Raw genomic sequence first — 24673 nt, 5'->3', positions numbered from 1 at the left:
GTCTGGCCAATTTCAGTTTTGGATTACTCAAATTAGCAGAATGTTTATTGTCTCCTTATTTAAATGCTCCTTGAGTTGCCTCCTGGTCAATTCTTATTTGTTGTGGCCTGAACGTCATGGTATAAGTGAGACAAGCAGAATGAAATTTCACTCAAGCGTTGCTAGGTGATGCATAAAAAGTAATATGACAGAGACCATTGATTATGTAGCATACCTCTAAAACACTAAACATTATGAAGAGGAAAAAAATGATAAAAAAGTGCAAAAAAGAAAAAAAAGTGAAAGAATGTGAAAAAAAGTGCAAGGGCAGACTATCTGTATAAGGTGGTTCCATTAAAATTCCCACAGCACTTGAATGCATCACCGGGCCCATTGCAGCCTGTAGAAGGAGCTCTTGGCGCTTAACTAACCTGAAACCCAAACATACACAAACATGGCGTTACCACAAGCAGGCAGGATGCTGTGTCCTCTTCAGCGTTCGCTTTACATCATTATCTTATGGCTTGTAGGTATACATTCGTCCACACTTCATCTTCACAACGAGGAGCGCTTCATACTACCGCAACACAGAGGATATTATACAGTAGACGCAAATAAGGATTTACCAGACGCAGATGGAGGGGGCAACGCGGCTCCAGCTCTTCGACTGGCCGATCTTGGTGCTGCTGAAGGCGGGTCGGACTACGGCGCCCTTCCGGCAAAGCGAACCCGCCGGAGCACAAGTGAATCGACCATGCCGAAGGTGTACGGCCAGGTACTGAGGTGCAACTCACCTTTAACAACGAACATCACCTAATGATCCTTAGTTGGCACGCTTTAAACAAACCACTCAAGCCTACGGCTGTGTTCTAACTCACACCATTAAATAAATGATCTGAATGGATGCACCAAATCCATAATTAATATTTTCTGAATAGACAAGGGCGCAAAACGACACTTTCAGATGACTAACGAAGATACTGCGTTCCTGGTGTTTTCGTAACGTCACCGTGCTCAAATGGCTGTCAACTCTTACCTGCCTGACCTCGTCACTTATTGTCTTGATAGCAAGCTAACTCCAAGAGCAGATTTGCAACAACTGGTGCAACCATTCATCCATTTCTTTTCTGACAAAAGCAATTAATAATCAGTTGCCTTCAAAAGCGTCTAACAATGCTTTTGAATGATGCTCATGCTTGTAGCACGACTTCCACAAACTAATACAGGTGCTAGCAGATATGCAAGATTTCTCATAAGCAATGAGTGTATTGGATGTCTTGACTGAAGATGCTCCCTAAGACTTGACTGTTTACCTGACATGTTTTAACTAAAAAAAATGTTCAGTCATAGCCTCTGGCTTAAGACATAGTGACAAATAGTACAATTAATGTATGTAGCAGTCAGTCAACTATAATGCATTCCTTCTTTCTTTGCTGCCTAACTACCTACCGACCGACCGACCTACCTACCTAGCTGTATTTCAATCCCATCAAGAACTCATGAAGGTCACACAAATATTGATAAATTAGTTAAATTAAGATTGTCAAGGCTGCATGGTTTAATTGCATTAAGTGTATAATGTACATTATGCCAACCTTTAGAATGCAGAACTGTGGCCAGATGACAGCTACATTTGTTGGTTTGGATTTATTGCAGCAATTCACACGTCAGATATCAAACAATGGTGATTCAAGTGATTTACAGTGACAAATTATGCCTAATGATTTCATCACATATGAATGTTTTAGAAAAATTCACATGGGAATTTACTTTGATTGGATATTCACAAGATTTTTTTTGTGATGTTTTTTGTGTTGTTTTTTGGGGGGTCTAATGATCATTTTCATTCTAGAGCATGCAATGTATATTTGAAGTCGTGTGTATCCTTTAAATTGATATTGGCCATCAGCTTACAATGGCCAATTTTGAGAAGTGCTGTGGTAATACGGGGAAGTGTTGGTTCTCTAGTTGGGTTCCTTCTACTTCTCTCTGCCTGTATTTCTATTTAAAAAAAAAAACACCACCAGGGCTCCTGGTATTTTGTCTTTGTTTATCACAACCAGAACCTTGAAATTGAAAGTGAAATTCAATAGTTTGACACGAGTTTCTGGTAAGGACGTTGTCAACTGTGAAACTAACAGAACAGGTAACAGGGAACAGGGAACATGTTGACTCAAGATCACATGAAAAGTATTAATGCACTATATTGTGGGTAGAGCTTTTAAGCTCAATCCCTAACCCTAAAATGGCTATTTCCTATCCTTGTGGATGAATACACAATGCAGAGTTGCAGACACTCTTCGGAAATGGACAACTGATGCAAAGTTTTAGATGTTAAGTAGATTGGGCATGCAGCATCGAAACGAAGTGGGCACATAGTTGAATAATGAATCACGATCCTACATCAAAACAGCGCTGAATTCAAATATGAATAATTTTTAAGCCTTTTGCCTTTTATTGGTTATTGCATTCAATCCACAAACCACATAGACGTCACACTTAAAAAACAGGTCACTGACTAATCTTGATATGCTGTACAAGCACTGGGGGAAAAATGATTGCACTTAACTTTACAGCATACCACAATAATTGAGTTGACAATTAACCACATTTTTAACACCCAGTTTATCTGTGCAAAGGTTGAGGTAAAATTGTCACCGGGCCACAGATTCAATTTCAAACAATGAATAAAGAATAAATTGGAGTGAGCAGTTCCTTGATGAAACACACAGCAGAGGGAAATGCCTCCTTGTCATCCATCACCAGTCCAACACATGTGGTTGTCTCATGCTGACCACGGCCTTCTTGCTTGTGACCAGTGCACACACTACCAACAGGACAAATAGGCTCTGGAGAGTTTGGTTAGCATCAGGTTTCATTGCTGTGTAGGATGCTAGTTTGTAAAATTGCTGGTTTATCAAATTAAGACTCAATTTGTTAGGAAGTTGCCAGTTTTTAATTAAATCAGTGTCATACACTTTGTTTATTCAACTATACACTTTATATAGAATGTTGTATATTAGTCCATCCATCCATTTTCTTGACCGCTTACTCCTCACAAGGGTCGCGGGGGGTGCTGTAGCCTATCTCAGATGGCTTTGGGCAGTAGGCGGGGTACACCCTGAACTGGTGGCCAGCCAATCGCAGGGCACACAGAGACGAACAACCATCCACACTCACAAGCACACCTAGGGACAATTCAGAACACCCAATTAACCTGCCATGCATGTCTTTGGAATGTGGGAGGAGACCGGAGTGCCCGGAGAAGACCCACGCAGGCACGGGGACTTTCTTTGGAGTATTGTGAAAAGTCTAATCCCTTGGAGTCTTGGAAAGTGTGTTTGACAGGATTGCGTTGTTGGCGAGTTGTGTCCTATTGTTGTCAATTGATATTCAAAGACTAACATTGAGTGAAAGAAACCAATGCTCAAAGAATACAGCAGGAGTTCACGGGAGCAAGAAGGAGCATAAAACATCAGTTAGGGACACCAGCGACAACCCCCAGGGTGAGGAGGGAAGTATTACAAGCCAATATTTGCCAAAGACTTCAGGAACAAAAGTTAATAGACACCAGAGGTTGCAAATCACTCGTTAGCAAGAAGAAGAAGGCCAGGCAGAAATTTGAATGGACTGATGAGACAAAGATGAACTTTTACATGAAGGAAAGGCTAAAGTTTTGAGACACATAACATGTGAGTACATATTATGTACTCATTTGGCTTGACGATATGGATTTAAAATAGTTTCATATTTTTTTAAATAAAAAAACTGCTACAGTTTTTAAATTACATCCCTGTTTCACCAATAGGTAAAGCAAATTATACTGTCATTATTCACGGCAAGGTTTAACGTTACTCTTTGTTTGATGTTTTTTTTTCCTTCTGGGAATTGCCCCCCCTATTCTGATACCAATTACTCTGTTTGGTTTGAAAACATTTTTCCCCCCAGAATTATCTTCCACAGATATGTATTTGTAAATATTTTTTCTTACAGATAGATAATATGAAAATAAGTATTTCCTCTTAGGAAAACATCCATTTTATCAGGACATGTGCTGAACGGACTGTGTCTTGATTTTGGCTTGCATAGCTTCTCCTAGGTTGGGCTCATTAATCTTTGTTTATGTAACACATGATCCTGATTACCTCAGACGTCTACAGAAACACTTCAACAGACAAGTAGGAATGAATTCACTATGTTGACACAGTTATTCAGCACTCCCAAATTCCCTCACTTGTGTGAGGTTGCCTCTTTAGAATTCTCAATTACTTGGGGCTTGAGCTGTGGTCTTTTTGCTCCAGTACTAAACAGTAATCCAGTGTTTCCGCTCAGATTTGTCAACAGCGGTGCTCAACAGCGGTTTTGGGGTTGGAATTGACCTTAATTTTGCGCTTTACATAAAAGCGCACCGTGTTATTGCTGTATGCTTGCTAAAACAAATGGGTTGCAGGAACAAAGTAGTGACTTTGGTTCTACTTTACGATTTAACAGTATACTCACTAGGGGTGGGTGATATGGCTTAAAAATTATATCAAGATATTTAAAAAAAATTTGCCGTGATATTTTTGACGATATTAGTAATAATTACTGAAAAATAGATTTGTGGTTGACATTTCAGAATAATAGCACTTTTATTGCAGCAACAATATTTAAGCCACCATTTTTTCCCAGAATTGAAATGTAAACAAAGTGCAAATATACTAACTGTAATCTGTATTGGAACAAAATGGAAATAAAAACAGGCCATAGTGTTTACCCTGCGAATTATAACATAACTGCTTAAAGGACATTTACTTAGCAAATACAATGAAAGCACATACCTTCAGAAGTCAGTGGCAAATTGCCACAAATTGAGTCAAAAAAAGTCCACTATTTTCTCCTGTGTGGTTGAGCCAACCGGCGGCAACCCTCCTCGAGCATTATTTTGCCGTGAATGACTCTGGTTGTTTAATTAGAGGAGCGAGAAAATGCCACGTTTCCTTGTAGACATTACTAGCGGGTATGAATAACACAAATGTGCACTTTTAGGGCGCTGCGCGATAGAAACGTGCACGGCGCACGCCTTCTCGTCGAGAGCATATTAGCTTAGCGGTCAATTAGCATCACAAACTCACGTGAATTAGATGGCGAATTACCAGTCACGGTAAAATAAACACCGCGGATTGTTGATCTTGGCCAAACGATACGCGACCGCTTCAGTATTAACCAACCACTGTCCGTTTTTTTGTTTTGTTTTGTTTTTGTTTTTTTTCACAAGTAGTGCGTCGAATCAAGAGTGCTCCAGTAATTAATGAACAAAACAGCTTCAACACGACAAAGCTCACTCCCACTTTGTCGAAGACGCGACAGAACTGAGCTCTTGCAGCCTCACACGCTCCTACATTGTTTTTTTGTGCAGCAGCGAGCAACGCATGTACGTCCAAGTTGACACGAAGACGTATAATATTACGCATTACTCCATCACGTCAATTTTGCGATATGTCAAATTTTTATCACCTAAAAAAATACACCGGTAATATCGCAGACGATATTTTTTGGAATATCCCTAGTACTTAAGTTATTTTTTGATCAGTCTTCATTCACAAGTCTATCAACTTCCTCATCTTCTGTATCCGAATTGAACAGCTGAGCACTATCCTCCTTCAAACATGCCAGTTTCCCGCTCATCATTATCGGAGTCAGTCTCGTTGCCGTGTGGCTGTTTAGCAATGATGCCGGATTTCGCGAGCCCAGGCGTCTACGATCTAGTCACATACGGTGGCATACTCGCCCGACACTGCCTCCCAGTTCGGTGAAAGTGTGTTCACAGTCTCTCATCCATCGCACAAAGGCTGCTCGGAACTTAATTTGAACGGCAAGTTTACACCAATGTCCGGCAGTTGGAGACTTGGAGTTCCTTCGTTAATCCTCCCAGAATGATGACAAACTCCCCTAGGGATAAGCGTTGTGGATCTGCCTGCTCGGCGAACAAGTCAATTTTTAGTTCTTTTTCCTGCTTCCTCCACCGATGTGGAATTCGCTTGTGCCTCCATGTGCAAACGGGTAACTTACTACAAACAGGGTTGACGAAATGAACTGCAAGGAGACAGGAGGTCACACTGCAGTCTGGTGTTTTATTTTCTCTCTTTTTCTTCACATTCTCATTTAATCTCCACATTCGCATACATACAGCCTCAACTCTCTTCTGCGTTATTCCTGCATGCGCGCTCCAGTACATGTCATATGCAGTCATTCACAGTGACTTGAGGAAGCAGCCAACCCGGAATGAGAGCTCACCAATCAAAAACGTGCGGTGGCACAGCAAAATTTGCCCGATTCTTGACTGGAAGGATAACGTCTTCACATCAGAACTCGCACACACAAAAGGGTGAAGAGTGTGATCCCTCTATAGTTGGAACACACCCTCCGGTCTCCCTTCTTAAATAGGGGGACCACCACCCCGGTCTGCCAATCCAGAGGCACTGTCCCCGAAGTCCACGCGATGTTGTAGAGGCGTGTCAGCCACAACAACCCCACAACATCCAGAGCCTTTAGGAACTCCAGGCGGATCTCATCCACCACCGGGGCCCTGCCACCAAGGAGTTTTCCAACCACCTCAGTGACTTCGACCCCAGTGATGGGAGAGCCCACCTCAGAGTCCCCAGACTCTGCTTCCTCAAAGGAAGACGTGTCTATGGAATTGAGGAGGTCTTCAAAGTATTCCCCCCACTGACTCACAACATCTTAAGTTGAGGTCAGCAGCACCCCATCTCCACTATACACAGTGTTAATGGTGCACTGCTTTCCTCTCCTGAGACGCTGGATGGTGAACCAGAATTTCCTCGAAGCCGTCCGGAAGTCATTTTCCATGGCCTCACCAAACTCCTCCCATGTCTGAGTTTTTGCCTCAGCGACTGCCGAAGCTGCGTTCTGCTTGGCCAGCTGGTAACTGTCAGCTGCCTCCGGAGTCCCGCAGGCCATAAAGGCCCGATAGGACTCCTTCTTCAGCAGACGGCATCCATTACCACTGGTGTCCACCAGCGGGTTCGAGGATTGCCGCCGCGACAGGCACCAACCACCTTACGGCCGCAGCGCCGATCGGCCGCCTCAACAATGGAGGCGCGGAACATGGCCCATTCGGACTCAATGTCCCCCGCCTCACCCGGTACAAGGGAGAAGTTCTGCCAGAGGTGGGCGTTGAAACTCTTTCTGACAGGGGATTCCACCAGACGTTCCCAGCAAACCCTCACAATACGTTTGGGTCTGCCAGGTTGGACCGGCATCTTCCCCCACCATCGGCGCCAACACACCACCAGGTGGTGATCAGTTGACAGCTCCGCCCCTCTCTTCAGCCGAGTGTCCAAAACATGCGGCCGCAAATCCGATAACACGACTACAAAGTCGATCATCGAACTGCGGCCTAGGGTATACTGGTTCCAAGTGCACAAATGGACATCCTTATGTTTGAACATGGTGTTTGTTATGGACAGTCCATGACGAGCACAGAAGTCCAATAACAAAACACCGCTTGGGTTCTGATCGGGGGGGCCGTTTCTTCCAATCACGCCCCCCTCCAGGTCTCACTGTCTTTGCACACGTGAGCGTTGAAGTCCCCCAGCAGAATGAGGGAGTCACCGGGGGGAGCGAAGGACTCCAAAAAGGGTGGGTACTCTGAGCTGTTGTTTGGTGCATATGCACAAACAACAGTCAGGACCCATCCCCCCACCCGAAGGCGGAGGGAGGCTACCCTCTCGTTTACTGGGATAAACCCCAACGTACTGGCGCAGAGCCCACACCTGCTCTGCGCATCTCACCGTGGGCAACTCCAGAGTGGAATAGAGTCCAACCCCTCTCGAGAGGACTGGTACCACAGCCCAAGCTGTGTGTGGAGATGAGTCTGACTATATCTAGTCGGGATCTCTTGACTTCACAAACCAGCTCGGGCTCCTTCCCCGCCAGAGAGGTGACATTCCATGTCTCAAGAGCCAGCTTCTGTAGCTGGGTATTGGTCCGCCAAGGTCTCCGCCCTTGGCTGCCACCTTGTCGATTCCGCTCAATCCTCATGGATTTTGATTTTCTCAAAGCGTTCCCGTGATTCTGACCCATGAGTGTGCCACAGTGCAGAAGGCACGGTCCATGAAAGCATGCTTTCTTGTGCATAGTACAGAATAAATGGCACAAGAAACACAATTCTCATTCAACCATAACCGAGAATGTGTATTTATAGCAAGAATGGGCGTGAGGGGGAAATCCTGATATTTGCACCTGGTGACCGACAAGCCAGCAGAGCAAGGATGTGTTGCCTGCCAGTCCTACAGAGATGATGTCATTGCTTGATGCTGACTGTGCTGCTGTTGGGCTCCTGGCCATGCTGCTCCCCCTTCCTTTCACTCTTGTTGAATAATGGAGAGCTTTGAGCTGAAGAGAAGGGAGGGTAGTAGGGGAGTGCAGGCTAAATGTGTAAATGCCTGTTATATTGTTACCATGTCCTGCTCCTTGGTAGTGCCAGACGCAGAGCCCACTTTTTCACAGCAGTAGTGTGATGCTAATTTACTAAAAGTTTGTAAAGTATAACGGATGGAATTTAGACTTTTAGATGTGCAACAAAACCCACATCCAAAATCAGATGTGTGAAGATATCAAGTTTAATAAGCAGACTTGAACCATCTTATAGTAATTGCATGTTGTGTTCTAGACTCAATGAAACAAGTGCTTTAGATGAGCTTATGTTTACACAGAGAGGATTCATCCGCTTGAATGATAATAAGATGATGGCTTGCTGGAAAAGATTGGGTTAACAGGATTTTCTGTAGTTTGTTTAACTGTGCTGGTGTTGGTATTCATGTGTTAATTGTTAATCCGTTGCAAATGTGCTGCACTGTACAGGTGGTCGTCCATATTTATAACATGTTGCGACCTACTGTTCATTGTATTTGATGAGCGCTAGCCGCTAAGTAAAATAAATTCAAAATGTATCATGTCAGTTCCTGTCATGAGTGTTTGGAAAAAACAGATGATATCAATATAAAAGAAAGAGTTGCAAAATTTGCATTTGGCGGATTGCAATGTTTCAGGCCAATAAGATTTACAGTATACTGACCATTTTAAATAATGCCTCAATGTAGGGCTGCTCAATTATGGAATAAAAAATAATCACGATTATTTTGGCAATAGTGAAATCACGATTATTCAAACAATTATTTATTTTTTGGTACAAAATAAGAAAATGTTTAAGCTAGGCCTGTCAACAATAACGCGTTAACGACAGTGATTAATCTGGAAATATTAAAGCAGCTATATGGAAGATTTAAAATTTCAAATCGCTCCTGCCACCTGTGGCCGAAAACAAACTGCACGCTCGTACACGCTGCGCGCACTCGTACGTGCACGACCTCAATACTGAAGACTGGGCTCTTCATATCCAATTAAACTATGTTTTCAGAGGTAAGAAGTTTTATAATGTTATACAAAGCTGGCCACTTCACAGAATGAGACTCTCGATCCCCACTAAACAATTGATGTCCACGGGACGTGCAGATCATATTGCTTTAGTCGGTCGAAGTCCAGTCCTGTGCTGTACTCCAAAACGATGTGCAAATTACGTCAATTAATTGGACCTCATTCCGATGTTAATATGCAGTTACATATTGCAGTCACCCCGCTCGACGGACGTCAACCTGATTCTAGTCATTATTAGTGTATGTCGCCCCCAGGCTAGCGTCATTGTGCATTAGCCGAAAGGTGGGCTGTCATTTATGAAAATTGACGATTGTGAAAAACATATAGACCCATTCACTACTTAGTGTGATACGGCCGTGAATGTTATCGCCATTCAGTTGTACCGTTCACATTCCGTTAGCATAATGTAGCTACAATAGGCTGTTTTCACGGAGGAAAATAAGGCAACATTTAGCCTGATTGAAACGCCCCGGAATGGAACGTCTGTTCTTCATAAAGTCATTCTGTTCTATTACATTCAACTTTGCCGCCCCTTTCACGCTAAATGTGACCGTCCACCTCACTTTCACCCCAATAGTTACGACCGAGAAGTGATCGATCTTGAGGTTACTGCTATTTGAAAACAACACATTTTTTTCTAAATGTCAAGATACTCGCTTCTTACCTTTTGGAGTAGAAAGAAAGCCAGCTGTGAATCACTTTTCTAATCCAAGTCCGATCTCAACTCTATCCGCCACTGAAATGTCAAACCAATGTTCACTCTCGTTCTTGCCCGGCGTCGGTCACTATCAAGTTTAGATTTAGTTTTTTCGTGGCACTTGACATTGTTTTCATTTTTTTTTTTTTTTTAAGCAGCCTTTTTAAGAGTCCTCTACAACCGTAATGCTGCTTTCTCACCAAAAGCGAGGGACGGCGATTCGGTGGCGCATTTGCATTGTAATCAATGGAGTTCGCGCGCAACGGAACGAAAGTGCGTGAGGCGGCGCGGAGGACGCGTTTCGCGCGTTGGGACGCGGTACGCAGCAACGAAAATCCGCACATTCGCGACGAAAATCCGCACATTCGCATATTCGTGGAAGTTCAAAAAATTGAACTTTTTTCGCGCTTCGCCTCGCAGTAGCCAATCGGCTTCGAGTACGGGCCACGTCACACACAGCGTCCTCTCTATTGTCACCCCGAGCGCAACAACACGGCCAGCCGGGACAGAATGATGATCAAGAAAGTGCTGGTTAGTCTGTTTACTTGCTTTTGAACTGTACCGAGTTAGCAGCAGCGCATATTATTAACACCAAAGCTATTTTTAGCTCAAATGCCGGCCGCCCGATTGCCACTAAAAAAAAGCGAAAGTGCTATCACGTACCTCAAAAAAGGAGGAAATAGTGCTACGGCTGTTTAGTCCCAGGAAAGAAGTGAAGTAGTTGGCGGTGCTCACTTTTGGTTGACTCGCTAAAGTGCTCCACTTCCTTGTTCACCAAGGGACACGCCTCCTCCGCTCCGGTGAGCACGAAAGCGCGAATGAGCGGCAACCGTTCCAAAAACACTACGCGGTGAAACGCTCGCGAATGAAGCGTTCCAGTTCACCTTTTCGGATTTGGTGAGAAGGAAGCATAACAGCGGGTGTCTATTGAAGCGAAAATCTGTACTAGTTCCGTTTTCGCGACCACAGGAAACAACTGACGAGAACGTGCATGGCGTCACATCCCGCAGACAGAGGGCGGGAAATTCGAAGGATTCGGACCGGACGCTTCCTAAATAATATTGGCCAGAGGCTTGTAGGAGTACCCATTGTGAACAACTAAGATGTTGATCTACTTATTAGAATATGTTTCAGTCATAAATGGTCAAATGAAAAGGCTATTGTTAAGATATTTTGGGGGGAAATCCTCCATATAGTAGCTTTAACGCAGTTATTAAAAATAACGCAATTTACCGCTCACATTAAGTTTGGCCACAATTGCCCCCTGTAGTCACCACACGCGGATATTTACTTTCTCCGCGGGGCAATGCAGGACAAAATGCAGTCAGTCACGATGAGTGAGGATAATGACCCAGGACTGCTTCATGGCAAATTCCGTTTTAAAAAGCTGCCTAATGGAAATCTGGATAAAACCAAAGTTGTGTGCACATACTGCTGTGATGAACTGCCGTTCCATCGAAGCACAACTTGCCTAAAGTACCACCTTCGGAAAAAGCATATCTTCGCTAGTGTTAGCGATGACGCTAACAACAACAACACCACGGTAACAAGCCGCAGTCGTCAAGCTACACTGGCAGAGTGCGGACTCGGGCTTGTCAACAAAAAGACAACAAGTAGGTTGACTACTGCTATCGCTACATGGGTTGCCAGAGACTGTAGAGCCATTAATATAGTCGAAGACGAGGGACTTGAAAATCTTATCGAGATACATACAGAACACCTTCACGGGCAACTATTGTCACAAAAATTCATGAACTTTTTGAAAATGAAAAGGCAACGAAGGTGGAGCAACTAGCCAATCCCACGTTTGTTGCACTGACAGGAGACCACTGGACATCGGTAAGCAACCATAATTACCTCGGAGTAACGGCACACTTTATTTATTTTATTTATTTTATACGATCTGAGTTGTTAAATAAAATTTAAAAACTATATTGTTAAGTATTAATTCATTCAAATGTCATACATTTGATCTTAAAACAAATATTAAATCAATTGTAGTATTGTCCTAATTTTTTTTTTCCTGAAGAGCAACTTTATTCAGCCTGAGGGAAATGAGATTAATCATAATTAATCACACAGTTGACATGTGATTAGTTAGATTTGTCACGACGTGAAGAGGTAGGACCCAGACGCAGGATAAGGTAGGCCACAAAGGCAACAGGTTTATTTCCTAACAGGGAAGCAAAAAGGTGGAGAACAAAAAAGCGCTCCACTAGGGAGGAAAAAACAGGCACAAGGCAAAAGGGGTAACAAAAGGCGCTCCACTGGAGGAAAAGGCACAAAAACAAGACAAGGCACAAAAGCAAGGCAAAACAACAAGGCAACAGGAACAAGGACTCGAGGACTGTGGGACGCTTCCATGCACTAACTGTGTGTGACACTTCGGCCCTGAGGGGAGAATGCAGGTGGCTTTTATTGCTGTAGGTGATTGGTGGCAGGTGGTGATAATCAAGGGCGGGGACCGGTAATTATGGAGCGGCAGGAAGGGCAAGTGACCTGGGGTGAGATGAGAGTTAGGCTTTTCAAAGTAAAACAGGAAACATGGATAACAAAACAAAAGCATGGCCGTCACACCGGTGGCGGCGTGACAGTACCCCCCCTCAACGGCCGGCTCTTGACGGCCCAGGAATGTCAGGGTGCTCAGCGTAAAAGTCGTCAATGAGGGAGGGATCAACGATGAATCGGGAGGGGACCCATTGTCTTTCCTCCGGGCCGTACCCCTCCCAGTCGACAAGGTATTGCCTCCCGCGGCCCCGATTACGAACATCTAAAAGTTTTCTGACCTTGTAAACGGGGCCGCCTTCAATCATCTCTGGGGGGGGCGGGTTGGGTTCGGAGGGCACCAGTGGGCTTTCGTGGACAGGCTTGACTTGGCTGACGTGGAATGTAGGATGGACTCTGAGGGATCGTGGCAGACGGAGTCGAACGGCGGCAGGCCCTATGGACTTGGTTACGGGAAAAGGCCCCACAAACCGCGGGGCCAACTTTGGACATGGTACCTTGAGCCTGAGGTGTTTGGCAGACAGCCAAACTCGCTGGCCTGGGCGGTATTCTGGAGCCGGTCTCCTCTTCCGGTCGGCGGCCCTCTTTACCCGGTCTCCCTGGCGTTGAAGTGCCGTCCGGGCCGCCGACCAGACCTTGTGGCACCGACGGATCATGGCTTTGACCGAGGGGACCGTTGCCTCCTCTTCCAGTTCGGCGAAGAATGGGGGATCGTAGCCATGGACACACTTGAACGGGGTGAGACCTGTGGCAGAAGTGGGTAAAGAGTTATGTGCGAGCTCAACCCAAACCAGGTAAGTGCTCCAGGTAGTCGGGTTCTGGGAGACGAGGCATCGGAGGCCCGTTTCGAGTTGCTGGTTTAATCTCTCCGCCTGTCCATTGGCCTCCGGGTGGTACCCTGACGTCAGGTTGGCCTTGGCTCCTAGGGCTTTGCAGAATTGCGTCCAGAAACGGGAGATGAACTGTGGTCCACGGTCGGAGACGATGTGTAGCGGGAATCCATAAAACCGGAATATGTGGTGGATCATGATGTCTGCGGTAGTTTTGGCGGATGGGTTGCGGCCTTCCGGGCCCCGGTGGTCGTGACCAGGGGGTGGGTTCCTCCCTCCTTCGGAGTCCGCCGATCTTAGCCAGTTCCCGGCGACGATGATCGGTGCGGATGGTGAGGGAAATCAAGGCGTCCAAGTCCGCGGGGAGATCTACGGGAACCAGAAGCTCTTGAATGGCGGGTGAGAGTCCTTTCAGAAAATGGTCGTGAAGTGCGATGGCGTTCCAGCCACTGCTCGTTGCCAACGTTCGAAAGCGAACTGCATAGTCGCTGACAGATTCGTTGCCTTGCTGAAGTCGGCTCAGTGCTCGTGCCTTCTCTCGGTCATTGTTTTCTGGATCAAAGACTTGGCGCAAAGCGATTCGAAAGTCCTGTACGCTTTGGCAGACCGAGGAACCCCTGGCCCATTCCGCGGTCGCCCAGGTTTTGGCCCGTCCCGTCAGGTGAGACAACATGAAGGCCACTCGGGATCGGGCTGTGGGAAATGCCTGTGGTAACTGTTCAAAATGAATGTCACATTCTGTGAGGAAAGTCTGACAGCGTCCGGGTTCACCGGAGTATCGTTCTGGGGAGGCCAGTCTCAATCCTACCCCGGTGAATGGCGTGGTCGGTACAGAGAACTCAGGGTGAGGAATCTGTCCAGTGGGAGCTGGCGCTCGACGCCGTGAAAGGCCTACCAGCTCGTGGACCTGGCTGGTCAATTCCTCCATCCGGGACAGCATGGTCTGTTGGATCCGGTCCTGGTTGTTGAGCCGGGCCTCCTGGCTCTGCAGTGCGGCCTCGACCATGCCTGCTGGGTCCATGCTGGCCGAAGTGTACTGTCACGACGTGAAGAGGTAGGACCCAGACGCAGGATAAGGTAGGCCACAAAGGCAACAGGTTTATTTCCTAACAGGGAAGCAAAAAGGTGGAGAACAAAAAAGCGCTCCACTAGGGAGGAAAAAACAGGCACAAGGCAAAAGGGGTAACAAAAGGCGCTCCACTGGAGGAAAAGGCACAAAAACAAGACAAGGCACAAAAGCAAGGCAAAACAACAAGGCAACAGGAACAAGGACTCGAGGACTGTGGGACGCTTCCATGCACTAACTGTGTGTGACACTTCGGCCCTGAGGGGAGAATGCAGGTGGCTTTTATTGCTGTAGGTGATTGGTGGCAGGTGGTGATAATCAAGGGCGGGGACCGGTAATTATGGAGCGGCAGGAAGGGCAAGTGACCTGGGGTGAGATGAGAGTTAGGCTTTTCAAAGTAAAACAGGAAACATGGATAACAAAACAAAAGCATGGCCGTCACACCGGTGGCGGCGTGACAAGATTAAATGTTTTAATCACTTGACAGCACTAGTTTAAGCATTTAAAAATATTAAGACCAATTAAAAATAATGGAAACACTCTAATTAGGTAAGTTCCTTTTTGACCAAACAGAGTTTATATTATATATTTATAATAAGAATTGTATATAGTTTATATTATATATTTATAATAATAATTATATATATAAATATGAATAATTTTAGAATTATTCCATTGATTAATCAACTATACCTTTAATTTTACATTCAATAAGGGGTAGGACTAGATAAGTTTTCAACTTATTCCTACTCCCTTTGAACATGTAAACTATCAAACTATCAATATTTATTTATTTATGTTGGCAAAAACTTTAAGTTGGAGTTGTCACTTTTGAATATTTTTAGAATCGATTAATCTATTGATTATTCAATTGATTAATAGACTAATTGGATTAATTTTAATTTTACATTGAAGCGTATTATAAAATCATTTTTTCACTGATTACTGTTTGGTAACCAGTGATTGGTGGTTATTTCATACTTTGTATTCGTATAGTGATTTAAAAAAAAAGGGGCTATTGATGTTGTACTATTTTATCAGTTTGGTCATTGTTTTCCCAAGTAAAAACAGTTGTTTGCAAATGTCTTATTTTGAGTAAACAGAAGATAATCGGACTTCTTTTATGAAGGACTACAGAAATCAATCAACAACTTACTGTTGATAAGCTGAAATCAGAGGATTTGAGCAATTTGAAATTAATAAAATACGCGCCAAACAATGACTCAATTATTAGAATAGTTGGCGATTAATTTGATAATCGATTACTTGTCGAATTTTGACAGCTCTGATTAAGACCAGTTAAAATATAGAAACTATAATTACGTAAGTTCTTTTAGGAGAGGGGTCCCCAAACTACGGCCTGCGGACCGGCCCACCTTCACATTTGGCCCGGCCCACTGAACAATAAGACAGTGCAGCTTCATATGTTTGTTATCCATTTGAACAGCGGATGCCACGCCTTGTTTTGAGCTATGGGTGTGCCCAGGTGTGGAGCGGTTCGGCATCGCAATCAATGGAAAAGCTAATCTTGTCATTGAACGAAATTTCTTAAATCCACCCAGCCATTATCTGAACCGCTTATCCTGACTAGGGTCACAGGTGTGCTGGAGCATATCCCAGCTGTCTTTGGGTGCTAGGTACACCCTAGGGTACACCCTAAACCAGTCGTTAGCCAATCTCAATGCTGAGTATATTCTTCCATTGGCCATCCACATACCTGTTTGCTTTGGGATCAAATTCCGTCCTTAGCTTTTGTTTGCTGTCTGTCTATGCTAGTAACCAACATAAACACGTTAGCAGCCTTGTGACAACTCCTGGTTGATGAGTGTATATGCTACACATTTTACTTAGCGTCACCTTCCTAGAAGCTGGCCTAAATATTTTTTTTTCCAGTTTATTTATTTTTTATTTTTTTAGATAACATGAAAAACTGAATCTAACACTGATTATTAGGGGTGGGACGATAAGGGTAAACCACGATTCGATACTGTGACGATAATTGGCTCACGATATCGATAATATCACGATACACAATATCTATGATTTTTTATATATTGTCAAAATTTTTTTTTTAGCAATATATCACAATATGTGACTGAAAAAGCCTACAAATGCCCATAGAAAGGAAAATGTCTAATTATGCATTTATTCAATGCCAAAACTTTGTACAATGTACAAAGTTCTGCATAGTGCCTCACTGCCTCTGAGTCTTTTAACTGTAAACATTGTAAAGTGAGACAAATTAAAGTGCATGAACATTTATAACATAACACTGCACAACTGGACACAATACATCGATATCTACTGTCAGTGTATCGATAATTTATTGCAACAGAGAACGCAACAATATATTGCGATATCGATTTTTTTCTCCCACCCCTACTGATTATACAGTATTTATTTTTATGAATAATTTCATTTGTGGGGAAAACCACTTTCTTGTAAAACAAGTGGCACACTTTTGTTTAGTTGAGGAATACAGAAGATGAATTATGTGGTCATACCATTTCATTATTTGAAATTCATAAAGTAAGATTCAGAGGAACACAGGCGAACAAATTAAGTCTAATTTGCTTTACAATGATAGCTTTTATTTTATTTGAGTGTGCAGTATACAATGACTCCAAACAGCATTTCAAATATTATTTTTCCTCATGTAACCATAGTTGTTGAACTGGTTTTGGAGATATGGCTCTCTGCCTTTTGTTGGCATATCACATACAGGCTTATTGTTGTAGTTTTTTTTTTTTCCCCCAAGGTCGGGTCACACCCAAATTACACAATTCATGTCCTCATTTTACCTTTTTGCTTTGGCAACAACACTTAGATTGCACTGCATTTTAAACAGCACGTTACATTCATTGAGAGTGAACATTTTACTGCTGCTTCCATTTTTTTGTAATCCAGTATTTTTCTGATTCAGTTCTCTTTTCGTGTGACAATTTTTTTTTACTTTGACCTATCTCATTTTATTCAGTTTCAAGCAGATTTTACACAATCCAGGCAGAAAAAAAGATACATTAAAAGAAAATCTAAAAATGATTACCGTATTTTCCGCACTATAAGCGCACCTTCAATGAATGACATATTTGAAAACTTTTTTCATATATAAGGCGCTACAGTAGAGGCTGGGGTTACGGTATGCATCCATTAGATGGTAGGGATGTAACGATATCCAAACATCACGATACGATATTATCACGGGGGGCGTTGGCGATATTCACAATATTGAAAAAAAAAAAAAGAGCTCATACTAAAAAAAAGCACAATATTTGTGCTTTTGTACATAACAGCAATGCATATAAACCACGTAATTCTCTAATAACAATATTGAGGCACTTACTTGCTAATGCAAGCACACATTGATCGCTTCACAAGCAAATTAGATTCTCCTTCATCTGATAATTAGCATAGATTTTAAACATAAAAGGCCAAAACATCCCTAATGAAAATTAAATTGCGCTAATAAACTAGCCACTAGAGGGTGCTAGAACTGCACAATGGAAATCAACCTGACTTTTTTTTTAACAGATTTGTTTCTTTTATTAAATATTGTGAACATGACGACGACAATATTGTGGCAGTTTTAATATCACAATATCACGATTTTTCCCATATAGTTACATCCCTATTAGATGGTGCTGCGCTAAAGGGAATGTCAACAAAACAGTCAGATAGGTCAGTCAAACTTAATTAATAGATTACAACCCAGCTTTCTGACAACTCCATTCACTCCCAAAATGAATAAACAGCTGTTTTATTATTTTCTCTAGCTAGCGATCCAAGATGGCGGGATCTTCTGCGTTACCGATCGTGCAGGGTCACCGATAGCGTCTTGACAGCGAGACCTGTTGCGGCTCAATATTGATCCATATATAAGGCGCACCGGATTATAAGGCGCATGGTCAGCTTTTGAAAAAATTGAAGGCTCTTAGCTGCGCCTTATAGTGCGGAAAATACGGTACGAGTTGAATGTTAATCTTGTTGCATAGCACCCCAACAAATTCATCTGACTGTTAGTCAAACATACGTTCACAATGCAATGAATCAGAATGTTGAAGGTGTGTACTAAAAAGGAAGACTTTTAAATCCAACTTCACTGATGCTCATCATGGTCTCACCACTCTGCAGGTCAGCCTGAATGACTCTCATAACCAGATGGTTGTCCATTGGGCTGGAGAAAAGAGCAATGTCATCGTGGCTTTGGCCCGAGACAGTGCTGGCGCCGTTGGACCCAGAAACAGCTCGGTAAGTTTGACAAGCTTGACGTGACCTGTGAAAATTGCAGTCAAGACTAGGGATAGACCGATTATCGACCGAGCCGATTATCGGTATAATCGGTGCCAATATTTGGCATTTTGACAAATATCGGCATCGGCCATTGGGAACGTAGAGATTTGGGGGTTTTCATCAGGAATTGTAAGATGTTCACAGACAGTTTTTACTTGTCGTAAACACATTTGGAACATATTCAGACAATTTTTCACTGCGAAGATCTTTTGAAACATTTTACGAACCCTAACAAAACCCCCAAATTAGCTACAGTCACATAAATTTATCACTCAGTGAGATGCAGGGATATTTTCATTATAAAAATAGGAACTCCCTACACTTTTTAATGAAAAAAAAGAAAATAAATCAAGGAACTATGTTGAAATGTTATAAAAAAATATCTACAGAAGAAATTTTTAGGGATCTATTTACTTGCTTTTTAATTTTAATTATATTTTTTAAATTTAGCCCAACACATGCTAATGACACTGGAAGCTCCCTGCATTTTTGTTATATTTTAAACAAATCTGTTAATATATATATATATATATTTAAATATATGTATATATATATATATATATTTTTTTTTTGTACTGCAAATTAATATTGGACTAGAAATATTGTTTTTTGGCCTCCTTGACTGCTAATAATTAGGGGTTTGCCAAAAAATCGATTGATAAAAGAATCAAGATTCTCACCTATTAATTGAATCAAATCGATATTTAATATCCAAAAATCTATTTTATTTAAATTAGAAATGAAGAAGAAGGGGAAAAGGCAGTTGTAGCCCACATGCAGTTTTTGTGGAAAAAGGCACTTACAATACAAAATTAACTCTTTGGTCGCCAAAAACGTTTAATAACGTTTAATAATCATGATTTATGCCGCCACAAACGTTTAATAACGTTTAGTAATCACGATGTATGCCGCCATAAACGTTAAGTGACGTCAACTACTTTTTTTTGTGAATATATCAGTGGTGAGTGCAACATCCAAGTGCAGCACAGCCGGGTCAATGAGTTGTGAAATCAAAAACACCCACGAACTATGGCCAGCAGATATCAGCGGTAGCTGCTCGGGCCCTAACTAGAGCTGCGAATTACAATGAAACATGACGCAATTTGATGAAATAGAACGTTTTCAAGGCTGACGTGAATAATCAAAGCCTATGTAACATTAAACCTAATTTGACGGAGCGTCACTAAACAAAAAATATTCGCATCAAAGTCACTGTTGTGGAGAAAATGTTTCTTTTCTTTTCAATTTTCGCTCAATGTCACTCAAATGACCTATTTTCAAATGGTGATTACTAAAGAACAGAATAAGGTAGAAACATATTTTTTTTTCTAATGAAAGAATGGAATGCGATCTTTCATGTGGTACCCATGTTGTATATGTAGCAAAAGAACACAATATTCTGTTGGCTTCGAAAAATGAGTTCAAATGCTCGAAATCCGCTGGCATTTGGGGTTGTTTCTTGATAATGTGTGGCAGTAAAAGAGTTAATAAATGTTTAAACAACAACAACAACAAAAAAAGACACTTGAATGTCTCTATTTGTCATTTTGTCTTGCAAAGCAGACTGGAGTAGATCATGACAACGTTGTGCATATCTGTAAATTTAAGCAGAAATAATTTGTCAATCAAATAATTTTGAATCTAAAATCGTTTGAATCGAGAATCTAAAATTGATTCTGAATCGAATCATAGACCCAAAAATCGTAATCGGAATCGAATCGAATCGTGAGAGTCAAAGATTCCCAGCCCTACTAATAATCTGTATCGGTATCGGCCTTGAAAAACACATATTGATCTATCACTAGTCAAGACTTATTTACCATTCTAGTCGAACTTGACTTGGCATCTCTGTCAATCGATTCATCAGAGCATCATAAACGTCAGCTTTTTTTCAAACCAGTTTGTCATGTTTCAGATGTGATTATTGAGCCAGATTTTAATGCCAAGGCACACCCCAACTGAAAAATATGACACTCTGCCCTCAACCTCGAGCAATAATTGAAGCGCATGCATGTTTTCTTGTGCCATTCCTGAGTTGATAATTTGCTGAGCTCGCTGTTCACTTGCAGCTATGAGAAATTGATTGACACTTGGGCAGGTGTTGTAAGGGTTTAATCATGAGGATATTTTCTAGAGATAGACCGATAATCGGGGCCGATATTTGACATATTGGTACATATCGGTATCGGTCTGTTTTATTAATCTGACGGCCGATATGAGCGATCCATTTAAAACTCCGTCTTTTCGCTTCGAATGCAGCCCAGAGCGTCTCTGTCTGTTATGGAGTCCCACTCCAGCAATGTAACGCCCATAGCAGCATTTGATTGGTTAGCCATGCAAGAGCCAGAACCAATCAGTAGTGTATGCCTGTATCACAGTAGCCGGTCACACACGCACCCACGGACACAACGCGAGAGACACATGCTTCTAAGGTAAGTTAAAAGAGAAGAGACTCCGCCGATCGTTTCACCATGATAAGCTAAACACATTGAATTATGTTGTGTATTAAATGCACTATATGAATGGAGCTGCATTGCCTTGCATTGAATCCCCGCTAGCTAACAGTGGTGTGTTCAGCTTAGCATGTAGGCTAACACCCAGTAGCTAATTCGCTACTTGAACTACTCGGGGAGGGAATCACACACATTTTCACTTAATTAAGTAAATAATGTTTGTTAGAAAGGTTCCAAATATTAACAGTTGTCATTATTATATTGTCTAGTTCCATGTTAAGAGTAGAGTAACGTCATTATATTTACCTCTCGTGACGCACACATTGCATTCTGGGTCACGTCCACTACTTGTTCTATAGCGGTTATTATGCAGTGAGATGCCACAGTGACACTAAATAGCGTTTAGTTACTTTATATTGTGTTTATTTGTCGCACTGGTTTGCCATTGTGTGCTTTAAGCTTCGACGTCGATTTGATTGACAGCTCGTTGTGCACCTCGTTAAAGTCCGCTCCGTAACAAATTAAGTGTCTCAAACACCGTTTAACTACACGAACGTGTTCTCTTCCGTATGTTTGGCATTAGTAGAGAAGTGCACTAAAGTATAGTGTGCTTATTTGCTCGTTTTGTCTCTCTTTTCACGTCATGTCTGCCGTCATTTGGGACATTATCCTCTCAATGGATGCCACTAATAAGTAACATCTACGGCCGTACACGGCTGCAATTAATGTTCAGTGATGTCATTTCGTTACGTGCATCATACTTTGAATAATGAGCTCATGTTTGGTGTGTTGTATAACTTTCTCGTGTGTTAGTAACTATTCATTGTGGACAGCTAAGATAGTGCTTGTTAATGTGAATTAGCAATGTTGCAGCCCAGTTATTATTTAGACAAGTACATCTGTGCCATTAAGTGATACAGTACAGTACAGTAGTGAGAGAATAGTGTGCCCATATACACACACGTGTCTATAAGTGTAAAACATATTAAACAGCAGAAAGTGGCAGCGGTCCACCGCAACAATGTCTGTTTAACCAAGTTATTCTTACTATTATTATAACCAAGTTATTTTACTCTACCTTTTTCTGCGTTGATTGGGGCATCCTAAGTGGCAGTAAACTACATGATGAAGTGTCTTTTGACAGTTCTCTTGTAGAGAGGAGTAGCATGATATTGCTGTTCTCGATTTAAGATCCTCAGCTTATCAAAACTGTCTATATGGTAACAATAACAATAATTATAATAAGGTCTACAAGAACTGTATGGTGTTCAGGGATGAATAGTTTTTCTCATGGAATTTTTTTATTTATTTTTGCTGTAGTAATAAGTAATGCCACAGCTGATGCACATTTTGAATGACAGGGTTCCTCCTATTACTTCAAAATATAAAAATATAACATTTATAGAATAAAACTACAAGTATCCCAAATGCTATAAAAGGTAATGTCACATTGGCCCCCACATTTAACTCCCCCCGCCACCAACGTCTTATTGCAGATAGAAGGATGTAAAATGAAAAGTGCAGTGTGAGAATCCATTGTAAAGAACGGTTAGGGTTTGCATTATTCAAAAATTTGGTGCCAACATTTTAACTTTTACTGCAAATGAATATCGGCTTCAAATATTGGTTATCTGCCTCCTTGACTACCGATAATCGGAATCGGTATCGGCCCTGAAAAAAGCATATCGGTCTATCTCTAATATTTTCCTCACAAATATGTAGCATATATATCATATTCAGTAAAGCCTCCAAATGCCAGGATTGGTGCAGCAGCTGCCCATCTGCAATGATTAGGCTCTCGAAACTGGTGGGTCATGGTTTGAGTCCTGCTGCGGATTAATTTTAAGGAGTCACCGGCGAGATACAAATCTGCTAGGGGTGTGAATTGCCTAGTACCTGACGATTCGATTCGTATCACGATTCACAGGTCACGATTCGATTGGATACCGATTAATCCCGATACGAATTTATAAGTCGATTGTTGCGATTTTTTTTCATTCAAATTTAGAAAATACTAATCAGTAAGCTTGTAGAGTGTAAGATTTATATGAAAATGTATTATTTATTTATCTGAAATTTCAGTCTTATAGAGGTTGTAATCTGTTTCATGTTTGAACAGCATTAAAATAAAATATTAAGGCTTAATGTTACGTTCATATAACATTCTTCCATGCTCAAGGTGTGAATCCTAACCCGAAGTCAGACGTTTTGTTGAATATTTTTCCATTAAAAATGGAAGTTTAAAAATGGATTCACACACACACACACAAAAAAAGAAAAGGCAATGATGATAAGACGTTGAATCGGTAAGACTACCGAATGAACAATTCTGAGCTCTTAAAAAAAAAAAAAAAAAATTAAAATTAAAAATAAAAATAAAAAAAATAATTAATTGAATCGATTCGAGAATCGCGCGATGTAGTATCATGATATATCGCCGAATCGATTTTTTTTTGACACCCCTACTGCATACTGACTACTATCAAGGTCAATATGGTCGTATTTCCTGCGTCTAGTCAGGACTCAAGCAGCATTGTAGATAAGCTGCAGCTGTCTTATAGCGCAATTAGAGAGCTCAGTGGGCAGGCCATTAAATACTCCACCCTGCTAGAGACAAATGTATGGGGTTAGTCTCTTTTATTGTCAGTTTTAGACCAAATTCCTTCGAGTTTGACGTTATTTAGACAATACAAAGCTGCTGATGTTAACTGATTTAATATGTTTGTTAAAATTCAGGTCAGAGTCCAATTTTAAAACTAGCTTTCTAACTAAAAGCAACACAAGACTTATGAAAAACTAACCGGCTATTCTGTGAAATGGTTATTTTCATCTCTTCCCTGGAAAAAAAAAAAAGAGTCAATTTATGTTGAGCAATTATGATTTTATAGCACTTTTTATGAATATTTTTGCGTTAAGTACTGCATCGGGAATTTTGGACAGTCACGTAATCATCATGACTCATCACGTGCGTAAAATACACAATGAACTAGAAAATGCCATTCTGGAGCAAGGGCGTGTGAAGGCTGTAAGGCTAAATAAAAACCTGTGGAATGATTAGGAATAATATTGAATTATGTTGAGTGATACTGGAATATATTGAATGAAGTAAATCGGATGAATAATGTGGAAGTAAATGGAAAATGAAGAATGTGAGAATAATCGGCTACGAAATCGGGAATTGTGGGGAAGTGTGAATTTTGGAACTGAAAAGCTGGAATAGCTTATGGCGTGAATTACTGGAATATATTGAAGTTGGAATGAAGTGAATCAGATGAAAAATGTGGAAGTAAATGGAAAATGTAGAATGTGGGAATAATCGGCGACAAAATCGGGAATTGTGGGGAAGGTGTGAATTATGGAATTGAAAAGCTGGAAGAGCTCATGGGATGAATTGCTGGAATATATTGAAGCTGGA

The 24673-nt window shown here is 41.8% G+C and overlaps 1 protein-coding gene across 1 annotated transcript in view; it reads left to right on the top strand.

Annotated features, from left to right (window-relative positions):
* Positions 1–388: 388 nt before the first annotated feature.
* Positions 389–24673, top strand: part of sorl1 (sortilin-related receptor, L(DLR class) A repeats containing) — a 172698-nt gene continuing 148413 nt past the window's right edge. Inside the window, exons 1-2 of the mRNA XM_077540257.1 lie at positions 389–754; positions 18647–18763. Coding sequence (XP_077396383.1) covers positions 434–754; positions 18647–18763 — 438 coding nt within the window. The 5' untranslated portion in view covers positions 389–433. The remainder of the gene's footprint in view (positions 755–18646; positions 18764–24673) is intronic.

This window comes from Festucalex cinctus, chromosome 13, assembly GCF_051991245.1.
Source record: "Festucalex cinctus isolate MCC-2025b chromosome 13, RoL_Fcin_1.0, whole genome shotgun sequence".
Classification (NCBI taxonomy): domain Eukaryota; kingdom Metazoa; phylum Chordata; class Actinopteri; order Syngnathiformes; family Syngnathidae; genus Festucalex; species Festucalex cinctus.
This window is presented reverse-complemented; position numbering and strand designations above follow the sequence as displayed.